The 15,851-nt window shown below is 34.1% G+C and overlaps 1 protein-coding gene and 1 long non-coding RNA gene across 3 annotated transcripts in view; both read left to right on the top strand.

Moving 5' to 3' along the window:
* Positions 1–15,851, top strand: part of LOC109053914 (disintegrin and metalloproteinase domain-containing protein 9) — a 1,168,157-nt gene that overhangs the window by 2,956 nt on the left and 1,149,350 nt on the right. For both annotated transcript variants that reach the window (XM_042730097.1, XM_042730095.1), the window contains exons 2-5: positions 1,371–1,468; positions 4,640–4,698; positions 8,831–8,909; positions 15,763–15,839. In XM_042730097.1, the coding sequence (XP_042586031.1) occupies positions 1,371–1,468; positions 4,640–4,698; positions 8,831–8,909; positions 15,763–15,839 (313 nt within the window). The remainder of the gene's footprint in view (positions 1–1,370; positions 1,469–4,639; positions 4,699–8,830; positions 8,910–15,762; positions 15,840–15,851) is intronic.
* LOC122138264 lies at positions 7,304–8,722 on the top strand. Its single transcript, XR_006155459.1, has 2 exons — positions 7,304–7,685; positions 7,841–8,722. It is a non-coding gene; the product is annotated as an uncharacterized LOC122138264 (long non-coding RNA).

The raw sequence follows: 15,851 nt of genomic DNA, 5'->3' as shown, positions 1-15,851 counted from the left end.
GAAAAAAAATGGTAACGCTTTATTTTAAGGACCAGTTTTTACTATTAACTAGTTACTTATTAGCATGCATATTACTAGCATATTGGCTTATTATATTAATGCCTCATTCTGCATGACCATATTCTAGATCCCTTAAAAATTACCCAATACCTAAACTTAGCAACTAACTTATTAATTATGAATAAGCAGCAAATTAGCAGTTTATTTGAAGGAAAACTCTTAGTTAATAGTGAATAAGTGCTACCTACCAACCAACCAATAAATAAATAAATAAATATTAAAATGATTATTCATAGCAACATCTGTGTTGAAAAATATGTATATTTTCGTTGTGTTAAATTTTTCCAAAAAAAAAAACCTATTTAAAAAAAATCATAGCCTGCAGTCATTACCATAAAGAGCTATTTCTACCTGATTTAACCCATAAAAACATTTTTAGTATGTAATAATATATTTAGGTTGATTCAGTGATGTTAAATAATATTTTAGAATAAAACCAGTTCATTTATACCTTTTTTTAGTTTATTTAAATTTGTGTGTGTGCATGTGTGTGTTAATTTGCTGTAGCTAATAACTGGCAATTATACACCTATAATAAATGTAAATTCATGGCAGATATAAATATAATATTCTCTAAAATTCAGAACATTATTTGTAAGTTTTCATGGCACACATACATGATAAATGAAGTTGGAGCATGTGACAGTTCTGTCCACACTGGCTACATTAAGCTCTGTGTAATACGTGTACTGTAAGTCAAGTTTAAAGTGTCTCCTAAATGACTGCTTACTTATATACACTTATTTTAGTATTTAAGGTATAGAAACGGAGAGGCTCTCTCTGAGGGTGTGTTTTGATCTGAGAATGATGTGAAAGTTTGAAGGACATCAAGATAAATCTGAGAGTTTTGTGTGAATGTTCAGTAAAGAGACCAAGCAAGTAAGCTCTATGAATTGTTCTGTCTGGTCTGCCCTTCATTCTTTTCGGGAAAACAGCACAGGAAGTCTCATCCAGCTTACTGTGTGATGACTCAGGAACGGGTGGGATGCCTCTCCTTCCTGAGGTCTTTCTCTCTCTCTCCATGTCATGATACCCGTGGCAGCTCAGCACTATTTCCACCTACAGGAAACACTTGGCACTTGATTGCCAACCAGTCAATTGCACTCAATCTAATTACCCGTGATGATCACAATAGCAGAGATACATAAACATGTTTTGTTGCAGTGCGAGGAATAATAGAGGGGAACAGATGGAGAAATGAATGGCATTGCCTGTGGATCCAGTGCAACATATTGAAGTCTCACTGTTTTCCTGCATAGCTTGTATAATTCATTGTGTGTGTATTCTGACGGGACGGTCTCTGTTCATAGGCTCAGTAAGCCAGCAGACGTCCCAGCTCTCCTCGTATGAGGTAACGGTACCGAGACGCATCAGCAGACAGAGGAGAAACCAGGACAGTGCAGATAAGGTAAACAAACTCCCTCTCATACACACATTTTCTTTTTAATCACACGCGTTCAGCGTTTGGAAAATCAATTGCATTAAAAGTAAAAACAAGTTAAATCAAGTAACTAGACCTTTCTGAGCAGAAGTGTGGGCTTTTAAAAGAAGAGAAAGTATTTGGTTATTGGCTCATTGATATGACTTTCATTTTATTATTTAGTTCTAGCAAATTATTGAAAAATAGATTAAAAAAAATTAATATGTTTATGATCTCTGAGTTAAAAATTTATTTACTTACTGATTTTTGGCTGCATAAAGCCAAGAATGTCAAAGTGGTACAACTTTCCTGATAACACAATGTAAAAATAAAAAAAATAAAAAATAAAATCCTTATTAAAAGGATGAAATTCTTGGAAAGAACACCTTTATCTTTAGCATTATCTTGCAATATTATTTTTAGAGAAAAACTGTGAAATAAATATTTCAAAAATTTGTCTTTCAAATCAATGTCATGTGGTACAACCAAATTGACAAAAAAGGTCAAGATGCCAAGATTAATAAGTCTCTTAAAATATCAGATAATTTTATGACGAGGTTAGTTCAATATGTACATTTTTTTGTGGGTTGACTCACCAGAACCATTATATTATATTAATTATATTAATTGTTTTATTAATTATTATTAATAATAAAAAAAAAATATTTTACCTTAAATATATTAAAATAATAATTATCAAGATTTAAAGTGTAAGGAAAGTATGTTCAAGTTACATTTGTTTGAGACAATTCACTCTTCTTGAAAGCATATAAAAGAATATGGTGAATGTGGTTTTTTAAAACCAACATTTTTTCAAATAAAACATTTCTAAGAACTTGGCGCATGCATTTCAAATTAGATTTCTAAAAGAACTGACCTTTTCTTCATCTTAAACACACTTATTTTTCATTTACCCAGTTATATTTTTTCTTTAAGATAACTGTAAATAAGTTGTGCAAATACAGTATGCTGTAAGGAAGGTGCAGCTGTATTACAACTCTTTTACATGTAATACTCCAGTAAAAGAGAACTAAAGAGAACTGTGTTCAGAACTGCAGAATTACATAAAAAAATTGTCAAATACATTTTTAATGGTATCTTTTCATGAGCTCCACTCACTTGCCATTAGCTCTGTGGATAGGATCTTTAGCATATCCCTCTCATTGTCCTCTTTTCCATTAATTGTGAGCTATCAATGATTGTGTATCTGCTTATATCTACACCAGCGGTGATTCAAAGATAATGCCACAGGAACCATCTGGCCGGCACACATGCCCATCAGCATGGGCGCAGTTATTAAAAGCCTTCTTCTGCCAGGAGCTCACTGAGAGACGCATGGCACAAACAAACACACAACGCTCCTCTCACCTCTCTGTCATTGAGAAACAGTGGGCTGCTCAGAGTTTGCTAGATGACAGAGTGTTTGAGAAAACCCAGTTTTGCTGGCATAGCCTTGAAACCCTCAATAAACCCGTTTATAAAGAAGCAACAGTCACACAGAATTTTCGTTGATTAAAAAAATTAATCAACACTGTCCGTTTGATGACATTTTTCATGAAAGACATTTGTTTGTAACAGAACATTTAAAAAGGCCACTTTTGTTACTTTATCTTGAATTCCCCTTAAGTTAAGGTATTTAAGTCATTGTTTTCATTTTTATTATTATTCGGTGAAACTCAAAAGGACATCTTAGGCAGAATGTCCAACCACTTTTCCAGAAATAACCAAAAAGGAGTTAAAGAAAAGCACAAAATAAGTCATTTTCTGAATATTTTTGAAGTAATATGATAGCTTCATGCAAACAGACAAATTTAAGTTTTTATTCATTCCATAATGCTTTTTAACTTTGATTTCTATGTATTTTAATTGCCGGTTATTTTTATATTTTCAGTTATTTTCTTTTTAGCAATTTTGCTATATGCTTTTGCCATTTTTAGTTGTTATTTAGTTGTATTTATTATTATTTATCAGTTTTTAGTTTTAGTTTTGGTTTTTCCATGAAGTGACTCTTGTAACTCTTGAATTTTTAAAAGAGTATGGAGAATCCTGTTTTCTCACAATATCCCATTTCATAATCTTATTTAGTTTAAGGAGAGACAAAGACCAAGAGTTGAACGCTGTGGTAAATGTCAGAGAACATGTGCGTGTTTTTGGGCAGGTGCAAAATTGAGTTCAAAGAAAAATCTGGCACACCCACACACTATAGCCACCACATCCTGAAAGCAATCTGTTTACCCTGATATTATTTGAACCCAGATTAATTAAATACACTAAACATGAACATTCCATTTTTTCTGTATTACTCAATATTCTTGAGTTACGATTTGACTTTTCTCATTTTATAGAATTTTTAAAGTTAAATCAACTTGACTAAGCTTATTTGTGTCCATTTTTCATAGGCAAAAAATTCTTGTCAGGCATATTTAGAACAAAAATCATTAAATAACATTAAAAGGCTCTTTAAGGATCTCAGTTCAGTCCCCAAATACTTATTTATCATTATTTTAATTCTTTGCCAAATTTTCCTTCAAATCACTAGGTTTTGTACGTGTGGTCTTGTGTGTTTATTTTGTTTTGAAGCTAGTATATAAGTCACATTCAGATCAGGCATGCCAAACCCTTAGTTTGTAATGATCTTATGTGTGCGTTTACTGTTATGTAACTTACACTTCTCAAATTTGGCATTGGACCAACATTATAAAAATGTTGCTGCATTTGAAGAAATGTTGTCTTAACTGTACAGTAAAAGGCAGTGAGGTCCTAGTTCAGTCCAGCATGTCTGTTGTCGTCTCTCTCTGATCTGATTCCTTTCCCACATGTGTATTTTTACCTAGAATTTAACACGGGGTTTTCTTAGAAATACAGACTAAAGGAAACTTACCTTATTGTTTGCTTTCATCAGAAACGTACTAAGTTTGAAATGAGTCAGCTTTGATGGGAAAGAGACCACGTATACTTTAGCAAGGGAAGCGGGGTTGGAGGTTTATTAGTAAATTAGGTCAGTACTATGCTTACAAAAATGCCCTTCACTTATTAGATTTGTTCATAAAAAAAGAAGAAAAAAAGATTTTTGACTTCTTTTATATCCTCTTTGTGCTGCTTGTTTTCTTAACCTGTAAAAGAGTGATTTGATGGTTTCTCATTTTTCGTTTTTTTAAGGTGTCATACATAATCCAAGCTCAAGGAAAAGAACATGTCGTCATCCTGGAGAGAAATGAGTGAGTATTTTCCTTCTTCTTCTCTCACTTTCTCCCCTAAAGTCAGTTCATACACTTGGCCAAAAACTGTTTATGTTTGATCTGTACAGATGGGGTAAACCGAGAACAAATGTAGACTGTGTTTACAATGTTTAATCTCGTGGCCAGAATTGTGCTTTTCACAACAGAAATGATGAAGCCAAAGTTCTACATTGAGCTAACTCAGTGCTTCCCATCAGTGATCCTGGATGCACACCAAACACTACAGATCTGACTCATCCACTCGAGCTCTTGGAGTCTCTACTGGTGGCCTGGTGTGTTTCATTAAAAAGAGTTTGAAAGTTGCACTTGTTGGTGTGCCTCCAGAAGCAGGGTTGGGAAGCACTGGGTAACATAAGCCTAAGTTCAGTTTTTCCCACTTGATTTGTAATTAACAATGCATTTAGCAGGAATCAAGGCTCTCTGAAGCATGGCTCGATAACTAGATTTACATCAGTAGAATTTATTTACATGACAGATACAGTACTGATCATTGTTTTGTCCAGTAAGCCTTAAGACTGATTCTTTATTGCTGTTTTATCAGTTTTGTCACAATAATAAATAAATCATCATTAGACTACAACAATAAAACATGTTTTTGTTATTATTATTATATTGTTATGTAAAAAAAAAATGAGTTTAAAACTTTGAACTTGACTAAGCATGGACTTGACTTTGAAAGAAATTAATACTTCTATTTAGCAAGGATGCACTGAATTGCTAATTGAAGTGACAGCAAATACATTTAAATTTCTATTTAACAAATAATCCTAAAAAATATTATACTTGGCAAATAACACAACTAAATCCTAATTTCTAATATCTATACCTTAATTAATTACCAACACCTTCCTTAATTAAAAACAAAATAGATTGTTTAGTTGTAATATTTCTGTGTTTGTTGTGAACTAGAAGCCAGTACAGAATGCTGCAGTGTTTTAATTCCGTTTGTCTTTTCACCTTTTAGCATTTGAGCCTTATTCAAGTTAATGCTTGGCATTAATGAAGCTTATTTTTCCTGATGTCATCCTTTCCTAAAAGAAACTAAAGGTTTTAGACTTTGTACTTGTTCACTGTTGTATTGCACAGTGTGCCTTACACCAAAGCTGCAAAAGCTCTCAGAATGCAAAAAACGTCTGGTCTTTATTTCGAAATATTGCAACACGTAGGCAGACATTGTTAAATGACCACTACCTCATTGCCAAACAGATGAAGTTCCTTGATAATATCAGATTCGTCATGCAGCTGAACAAAGCTGAGGGGTGGACATTTCACTTCTCCTGTTTGAGAATGTTATCTCACATAATGCACTGAGATAAATGCCGGATGAAACCCGCCAATACTCCCCTAATGCATATCCAGAATATTCTGTGCTCTTCACTCTTTAGATACTCAAGCAGCAAAAACATTATTTTTCTTTAGCGCTACAGTTTGTTGCTTTTTTGAAGCTGGGAGATGTTTTGGAAATGTGCCTTCAGAGTGAAAAAGAAATGTTTTGCATCATTAACAAAGATGAATTGCTTCACTTTTTGATGTAGGATATAAATAACACACAGTGTATGACCACAAAGCACACTGAGTTTGACAGTCAGTGCTAAATGTGTTGTGGCAGGAGTGTTAATTCTTTCAGAGAAGTTGACGATTTCCAGCTATGCTCACCGTCTGTTGCAGAGGAGATGTGAAGTAAAGGTCAGCTCATCACCAGAGATTAAGTTTTACACAGTGTGTGGCCTCCTCAGATCATGATCTGAGAACAAGCAGTAAACTCGAACCCCTGACCTTTGTGATATCTGTATGATTGCATCTTCTCTGTCAGTATTCGTAGGAAAAAATGAGGAAACAAAAAAAGGAACTTTGAAATCATCATTTCTGAAGAAATTTTTAAAAAAAAACTATATTTGCAACACATTTAATTTCTGAAATGTGGAAATAATGTGCGATGGGATTTTGTTTATATTCTTGGAAATTTAGTATATGATATTATTAACTTTGACATTTGAACAAAAACATTGCTATTAAAGGGATACTCCAACCCAAAATGAAAATTTTGTCATTAATCACTTACCCCCATGTCGTTCCAAACCTGTAAAAGTTTGTTTGTCTTCGGAACCCAATTTAAGATATTTTGGATGAAAACCCCTGTGACTGTTCCATAGACTGCCAAATAAATAACAGTGTCAAGGTCCATAAAAGGTATGAAAGTCGTCGTCAGAATACTCCATCTGCCATCAGACGTGTAATCTGGGTTATATGAAGCGACGGGGAACACTTTTTGTAAGCGAAGAAAACAAAAATAATGACTTTATTCAACAATTCCTTTGTCAACTGTCTCCTCTGTGTCTCTCCATATCACCGCATGCTGTGTATGCTCTTCTGTATCATCCGCGCCACAAGATGCGCTGTTTTCTTTAAAAAAAAATACATGTAGAAACAGCGCATCCTTGTGGCGCGGAAGACCAGGTATGAAGACGAGGTACATTTATTATGTATTTCATGCTGACTTTGCCTTAACATTTCCAGCGTTGTTATTGTTAACTAAGACTAAAACTTTTAAAAATATTTTTTGTTCATTTATATAAAGCCAAAATAAATGAAAATATAAATATGAGATGAAAAACTTACAAAACGGCACTGAAAAAAGTTAAAACTAAAACTAAAAGAAAAATAAATGAAAGACAAATAGAAATATAAAAAACAACAAAAACTAGTTAAAACTTAATGCCAAGAGCACATAACAAAATCACCAAACTGGAATAAAATGGAATTGAATGAAACTAAATAATTACTACTAGTATATAAATAAAACAAAAATATCACTGAATAATTACGATAATTTCACAGTTACTTTTTAAGTAATTCTGTTGAAGTTGTGTGGAAGTCGGGGAAGTCGTGGCCTACTGGTTAGAGAGTTTGACTCCTTACCCTAAGGTTGTGGGTTTGAGTCTTGGGTCGGCAATACCACGACTGAGGTGCCCTTGAGCAAGGCACCGAACCCCCAACTGCTCCCCGGGCGCCGCAGCATAAATGGCTGCCCACTGCTCCGGGTGTGTGTTCACGGTGTGTGTGTGTTCACTGCTGTGTGTGTGCACTTTGGATGGGTTAAATGCAGAGCACAAATGCTGAGTATTGGTCACGTCACTTTCACTTTTTCCACTTTCACTTTTTCACTTTAATTTGCAAGAAACTAGCACATCAATTTAGATCAGACATGAAATTATTCTTCCAGAAGGGAAACATGGTTTCAAATTATGTAAACATAAGTAAGATTTTCTGTCTGTGGCTGCAATTCCCCACATCTGCATTACAGCAAAAACAACACCCCACCCACCCTGCCTTCGATTTCTACCGATTTCTACACAGATATGCCGTCTGCATTTAGTGCATGATTCACTGAAGGAATTATGCAAAACAGCATCGCTCTGCCATTGCAATCAAGGCACCTGAACACATCCCTTTTTATTAACATTTGTTTGCAGCCTGCATTCTGTGGGCGCTGAAAGCATAATGTACAATCCACCAGGCATATAACGCAGAAGCACAAATGATAACCTGTCTAATTTACCAAAAACACGAGATATGTTTGGGCTGAAAAGAATATCACTTAATTTAAACATTCACACACATTGTAGGAGGTTAGTGAATGTGATGCAGGTTTTTGTACTGAAATATTTTGCAGAAAGTTTTATGATAATCTTTCTCTTTATCAGAGCTCCACACACTACTTCACTCAGCACTTCCTCTCAGCTCTCTTTCCTGCTGCTGCTTGTGACTAAACGTCACAGGGTCATGGTGTTGTCAAGTTTTCCGCATTCGCTCATGCTCAAACCTGATTTTTCCTGACACATGGTGTTTTACATGAACCTACTAAATATTTGTCTGATCTTCGAAAGACATTATAAAGCATAAGGAATTTCTTATATGCAAGAAATACAAGCTTGTGTATAAACTACTGTTTAAAAGTTTGAGGTCTGTAAGAGTCTCTCCAGACTGCATTTATTTGATCAAAGTTTGAGGTATGTAAGAGTTTTAAACGTGTTCAAAAGTGGGGGTGACAGTTAAAGGGTTAAATACCTACAACAACGAATCTTTACATAGTTGTGTTTTTTCCCCTCAGATTGCTTCTTCCAGAGGATTTCACTGTGTACTCTTATGCCAAAGATGGCTCGCTGGTCACCGAGAGACCAAACATGATGGTAAGTCCACAAAACGCTTACAAAAACTGCTCACGTTTTTCCCAGTTGACAGAAAAGTCACACCAGCAACTGGTTTCTATAAAACAAGGGAAAGAGTGTAAATCCGGCAGTTTTAGCACATCTTTTCTAATCTTTAACAAGCCATGTCACTTGTCTGTCAGATGTTTTTGCAATTATTTTTTGATTAAATGTCGACCCAGCATCGCCTTCAGCCTGTTCTGAGAGCTTGAGGATTGGTTAATTTATATTTGGCTTACTTCAGAGCTCAGACACACAGGATGTGACTGCAGGTACACAAATACTGTCGTTTAGACAGAGAACACACAAACCACTTATTTTTTACGTTAACCAGCTGCTGCTTTAAAAACTGCTTTTGGCTTGAATGATATACATTATTTCCACCTTGTTAGCGGTGTTTCTATGCACAGAACGGCACGGGTGAAGTGAGAACAGCTGCCGTGTATCATCATGTAGCGTTGTCTGCTGTTGTAGTTGTTGATGCGATTTCCTCAGGGCCCCGACCAATACTCACACAAATACTCACACAGCGTCTGGTGCCAAGAGCAGTGGAGCAGTTTCTGGGAAGAGCTGCATTACTCACACTAACTGGAATCCAATTTTACACGAGTGTAAGAATGGAGTGATAGAGGCACAAAACTTGATAGAAAAAGAATGTAGAAAGAAGTGTGTGAAAACAGTGAAAAGTTAGTTAGAAGTATGTTTCTAGTGAAGTTCTTGGCATATAGAGATGAATGTCTGCTGAGAGTTGTAATCTGAGTCATCGGCCCTGACCTGAATGAAGTCAGTTGCTGATTGCTACATGCCGTTGAGATGTCTCATGCACTGCCTCGTTCTCTCAGTTCATGTACTATATGGATTGAGTAAGAGTGTGTGAGATGGCAGCGGCCCATCCTGCAGTCTGTTCTGCTTTATGTATGCACAGCAACTTGTGGTACCATTCTTACTAGACTTGATGTAAATGCTTTTTTTTGCACAGGGTATTAAACACAGACAGAAACACGTCATATACTGTACAGTGGCCCCCTAAAAGTAAATTTACTTTTAAACAACACATAAAATTACCTGAATATCATCACAATAGATATCAGGATAATAAACCATGTGACATCTGAAAAGTAAAAGATGTAAGATATTTTCTCAAAACTAAATTTTCTTTAGTTCAGTTTATTACATTATGAATTATAAACTAGTTTATCACATTAGCTATGAACACGAGCCACTGATGATTCACAACCATAAGGTATCAAAACACTTTTTGTCATTTTCAACTGTAAATACATTGTTTTATAATGTAAAATGAACAGTATTTATTTTAACGAGTTTCTTTGATTGAATGTTGAGATAAGAAATGTACTTATTTTTTTTAATTCTGGCTGATAAACTAATAATTATTTTCTAATTGTGGCATATAACCAATGAATGGCCAATTAAAAAAATGTATAAATAAATGCTAAAAGTGAATTTGGGCATTACAAAATTATTATATATTAAATTAATGATTACTATATATATATATATATATATATATATATATATATACATATCTATATAATATTAAATTAATTTATATAGATAATTTATATAGATATAAATGAATATTAATATGAATAATATCTATAGAAATATATGAATATATAGAAATGAGCATGCACAATAAAATATCCAATACTGACCAATAACGATAAATTTAAAAATAAATTGAAAAGTCCACTAGTTCATATAAAATAAATGCGAAATTATTTTGATTTTAATATTGAATGCAGAGAAAATGCAAGTTCATGCAAACTGTTGCTTAACTGGTCAAATATAGTTCAGAGCCACTGTGTATGTCTCTTTTTTTCTCTTTATGTCAAAAGTATCTATCTTGTAAATCTCAGATTGAAAGGGTTTATCTGTATTTTTATCAGTTATGACTTGCTGTTATTACTTTGAGAGCTCTATTACAAAATAAAAGACTTATTAACATTGTTTTAGATTAAATTGTCTTAGATCAGGGCATAATTTAAATGGAATATTCTAGGATCTGTAAAAATAGATTGTCAATGCAAGCAAATTATTATCTTTTGTGAACTGATGCAGTGTGCACAATAGCAAATGGATGGCTTTCTGGTGACAGGGTAGGTTTTATCAGGGAGAAAACGCTGGGCTGTGTGGTTGCCGTATGCATGATGGGAAATTGTTCAGCAAATTATTGTCATCGCACTGGCCTAAAAATAGCTCTGCTTTTTATTTCAGCTATTGTACCCTCTCTGTGTAAGAGACAAAACACTAGTGTGCACTCATGCACTAAGACAGCACGTCTGAACAGAACAAAAAGCCAAATAGTGTTTGGTGAGCTTGTGTCTTATTTCTCATTTATGATGCCACATAGGTGAATGCATTTTTTAAATAAATTATTATAGGCCTACTACAATTTTTGAAAGTTAAAATACTTTCAGCTATCTTAGTTTAATATGCAGAGATGACTCATTAATTTTGTCGATTCTCTTCCACAAGTTAATGCTGTTGTCACGTGAGAAACCTGTGTTTATTCAAAAATGAATGAGTTGTAAACAAAAAGAGCAGTGCCTTTATAATCACTAAAGCTGCAAATCACTTCAGTTCACTGTGCACTGCACGATGAATCTCTTATTTACATTGTTGCTTATTATCAATAGATTTGCAAGCATGAGGTTTGCGCTGTACAAAAACTGTTTTGAATGCTGTGGAGTGAATTTTGGCTTTGATAGACCTTAAACACCAATGATTGGCCATTGCATTTGGCATTGCAAAGATTTTTTGAAATTCTAAAGAAAACAAAATTTTAATTTTATAAGAAAATAGTATTTCAGTCTTTCAAAATTTCACATTTAATTAAGTGTGTTGCTCTTTTTTTTTGAAAAAAAAAAAAAAATCTGATTATTTTAATTGTTTCTATGCCAGTTGTTTTTTCAGTGTGTCTGTGAATGGCAACATTACTCACTGCTGCAAAAACGCATTGTAAATAGAATCATTTGGCTCTCTTTAGAGCACAAACATAAATCACACATGGCAGGTACCAAATTAAGTGTCATTTCATGTTTACAATTTCAATATCAACTTGCTATACTGATGTACAACACTATATTATATCTATATGTATTTGAAATGGCACGTTTCACCTTTAATTCTGCTGATAGCCCTTTTGAATAATGCTGTTCCTTATATAACTTGTTTATTAAAACAATAACAGTTAATAATTGACAAAATTGTATCTCTTTTGAAGACTTGATATTGCTTTTAATTTTGAAGCATAATAGTGAAATGTACACATTTTTGTAAAAACAAAAAAATCCATTGTTATTGTATTCAGTACAGTTCACTAGCTATGTTTCCATGACCATTGTTTTTATGCGCATTTTGAAGTATCGTATCAAAAACGAGTGATGGAAATGTCAAATTTTTTTGGGGGAAAAAAACTTAATTTGCAAAAAAGTTTTTACGCCCACTTGAGGTGGTTTTTGATTAGTGCGAAAAAGTGTTAATGCAAATAATGGGAGATGGAAACACATCTGCCGAATAAATTCCTTCATGCGCATCAAGTAAAGTCATGTGGCTTCTCCTACTTTTTTGTGACATTTAGTGCCAGTTTAACAGGAAGTGACAATTTTGTTCACTTCGACTTGTTGGATGGAAAAAGTGCTTATTTGCAAATTCCATTTTTGCATAAGTTAAATTTGCAACTTTGGATGGAAACGCAGCTACTGTCATGTCTGTGGATATCAATGCAGTTAACATTTGGTTAATATACAAGTGTTTTAATCAAGTTTTAGGGAAAGTCTACATTCAGTCAGACTTCATTTCATCTACTTCTTTGTCTTCATTTCAGTTTCATTTGTATTTGTATTCAATGAACATGCCCAGTTGTAATTCCATATAAAACTGATTTATCTTATTTTAGCCACTTGGGATTTGCGTAAAAGTTTTTGGGTGTGGTGCTGATCTGAGACTGTAGTGATGTGAAAGTCTGATGACACAGTTCTTTGTTACGGAACAGGAAACAGCTGCACAGTGATTATTGCCTTGTCATGCACTTTACAGCTTTCCTCCCCATGTGGAAGTCAGGTGCTTCAAACTAAATAGTTTATGCTATCTCTTTTTTTTGGTCAATATAAAAAAGTGCTTTAAGTGAAGTGTGTAATTTCTGTGCCACCAAACTGAATTACAGAAATAATGACTCAGTGTTCAAACAAATGGGTCCATGGTTTGATTACACCACAGAGACACAATGTTTAAACATTTCTGAGAAATTAACCATAGAATGATTTATTTATAGATGTCTCTGCATATTAAACAAAGCATAAGATTAAAAAAATTAAACGCATCACTTTAAATGAAGTAGGAAGGTTTAAATGTGATTGTGATTTGTTCTCTCGTATCTTGAAATCATGTTTAATTGTAAACATCCAGCTCAAGTGCAGTGGTCAGTTTCATCTGTTTTCTATTCTAACAGCTAGGCATTTTTATGCAATAGTCTGGAGAGACCCACTGCCAAAATTCAGTTTATGAGGAAAGAGCGTGAGAGTGGATTTGTAAGCTTATTTTGAAGAATTGTGCTGCTGCCTCAGACCGGAGACTCCTGTGATAAAGAAATACACTTAAGCATACTTTCAAAAAGAGTGTGTATTATGGAAATAATATCCTTTAATATAATAAACTTAACTATTAAGAATATACTTAACTAAATGTAATGTAATTGCAATTAAAGGAAAATGTATTATAGTTCAAATTTATAATAAATGCAGCTGGAATTTAGAGTGATTTTTGACCCAGTTAAATACATATCTTTATGTGTAATTTCATAATTACATTGTCTTTGAAATATGGTTAAAGTGTACTGCTGAAACAACAAATATTTATAATAAACTAAAATATACTTAAATGTAATTTCTTTTGAAACTTATGTCATGTATTTAAATTTAATGATGAAGCTGCAGTTTAGTACTTTTTTAGAATATATTAACTTTAATGTCACATAACACACTAAAGCTAAAATTATAATCAATGACTTTACATGTGCTTTAGTATGTTAGTCAGCACATTAAAAGCAAGTAACTTCTTTAAAGCACGACTTTAAGATTATTAAAACAATGATTTGACAAATGTACTTAAAGTAGAAATTTAATTTGACATTATTACAAGTCTACTTAAGTGTGTTAAGAAACAGTCATGAAAGTCTACTCTTAAGAACATGTGAGTGGCCTTTTATTTCATTTATATTATATTATCTGCAAGTACAGTTTAAAAATATATATATATATACTTTTAAGATGTGAAACATTTCAAGTGTAGTTCTTTTTCACAAGGAGATATAGAGTTAAAGAGAAGATACATCCGTTCAGAAAGCAGTGGCTGGGAATCAGCGGGTCAGCTGACCCTCGCTCATGTATGATGTCCGGTGGGATTTCTACAGGATGTGTTTTCTGATTCCCATTACATCAGACACACATCATCAGCCAATAAAACATGCTGCTTAAAAGCCTCCATCCTAGATCAAATGATACGTTCCTGAGAATTATTGAGCTATATAAGGTGGCCTTTTTTCTCAAATCAACACATATACTGTACAAGAGAACAGATGCCTCTGCTGTTTAACTCAAATCACTCACATGGCATTAGGCTTGGAAACAAAGCAATGAGACTTAATGATGTAAATATCCACAATCCCACTGAATGAAAGCCATTGACATCCCATCCCAGTTACATTGCATGACTACAGATGCTATGAGATTCCAGTAACTCCAGAAGGTTAAGCATTATCATTACCAAAACTAGATTTTGCTGAAGAAAATGTGAGTGGTACCTTTCTCTCGCAAAATTTCCGAATCGACTAACAAACTATAGTTTGTAGCAAAAGCTACACTGGTATGCTGCTCATGATTTGAGGTATCATTCATGAGCTTAGTACAAACAGTGATGAATGAGTTTCATGCAGACATACAGTAATATTTAGGATTAGGAGTTTGTTTACTAATCTTGAGTAAGTGCAATATTACTAGTGATTACTAGTTTGCCTTCTAAGGGTTTATCCAGAGGTTAAACTGCTCCAGAGAACTGTGATACTACGTTTTTGTCAGCAGATGGTTTCATCAAGCCTTTCTGCTCTTGTTTTTTCTGAAATAGTGATTCATTAGAGCAGCTCAGTGTCTGATGTGTGGCCACACACACACACACAAAAACAACTGTCACACATTGTATGCATATGTATGCATGCTAATTTATGCTTTCAGAAAATGATGACAAAGTGGCTGTGAGAGCTAAAACTGACTAAATTTAAGTGTTTAAAGCCCCTGTAAATCAGCTTGACACAGTATTAACAGAGCCCCTCGGCGCAGGACAATGTCTAACGTACAGTTCACATGCTTATATAATCTGATTGGTTGCAGGTGGGACAGTGAATGTTGCTCTTTCACATATGCACTACAGCAGTGGTTCTCAGCCTTGTCCACAACAAAATCCAAATACTTTTCCAGGTGTTAGTGATTTAATGGATAAGGATTAAGGATAAGGTTTTCTAAAATAGTTTTACTTGCATTTCTGCCTGATAAAATATTTTAGAGCTTGGTTGTTTTATTTTTAATGCATATTATGTTTTGTTTTAAATCAATCTGAGGTTCCTTGTGGGCCATGAACCCCTGTTTGAGAACCACTTCTCTACAGTAAAGCTGCCAGAGCTCTGGTCCCTGATAAGCAGACATCTTTCAGGTTTTAATGATGAGAATTTTGATGGTTGTTAGTCAAGGCTTTGAAATGACTTCTTTTGTCTTGGTGGAATTTACTGTGGCTTCTTTTCAAGTCTCTTTCTCTCTCTCAGGGTCATTGTCATTACAGTGGTTACATAGAGGATGTGGAGGGCTCTTCTGCAGCACTCAGCCTGTGCTCTGGGTTAAGGTGAGATCACAG

This window comes from Cyprinus carpio, chromosome B8, assembly GCF_018340385.1.
Source record: "Cyprinus carpio isolate SPL01 chromosome B8, ASM1834038v1, whole genome shotgun sequence".
Lineage (NCBI taxonomy): Eukaryota > Metazoa > Chordata > Actinopteri > Cypriniformes > Cyprinidae > Cyprinus > Cyprinus carpio.
The sequence above is the reverse complement of the archived record's forward strand: the minus strand, read 5'-3'. Positions and strand labels throughout refer to the sequence as shown.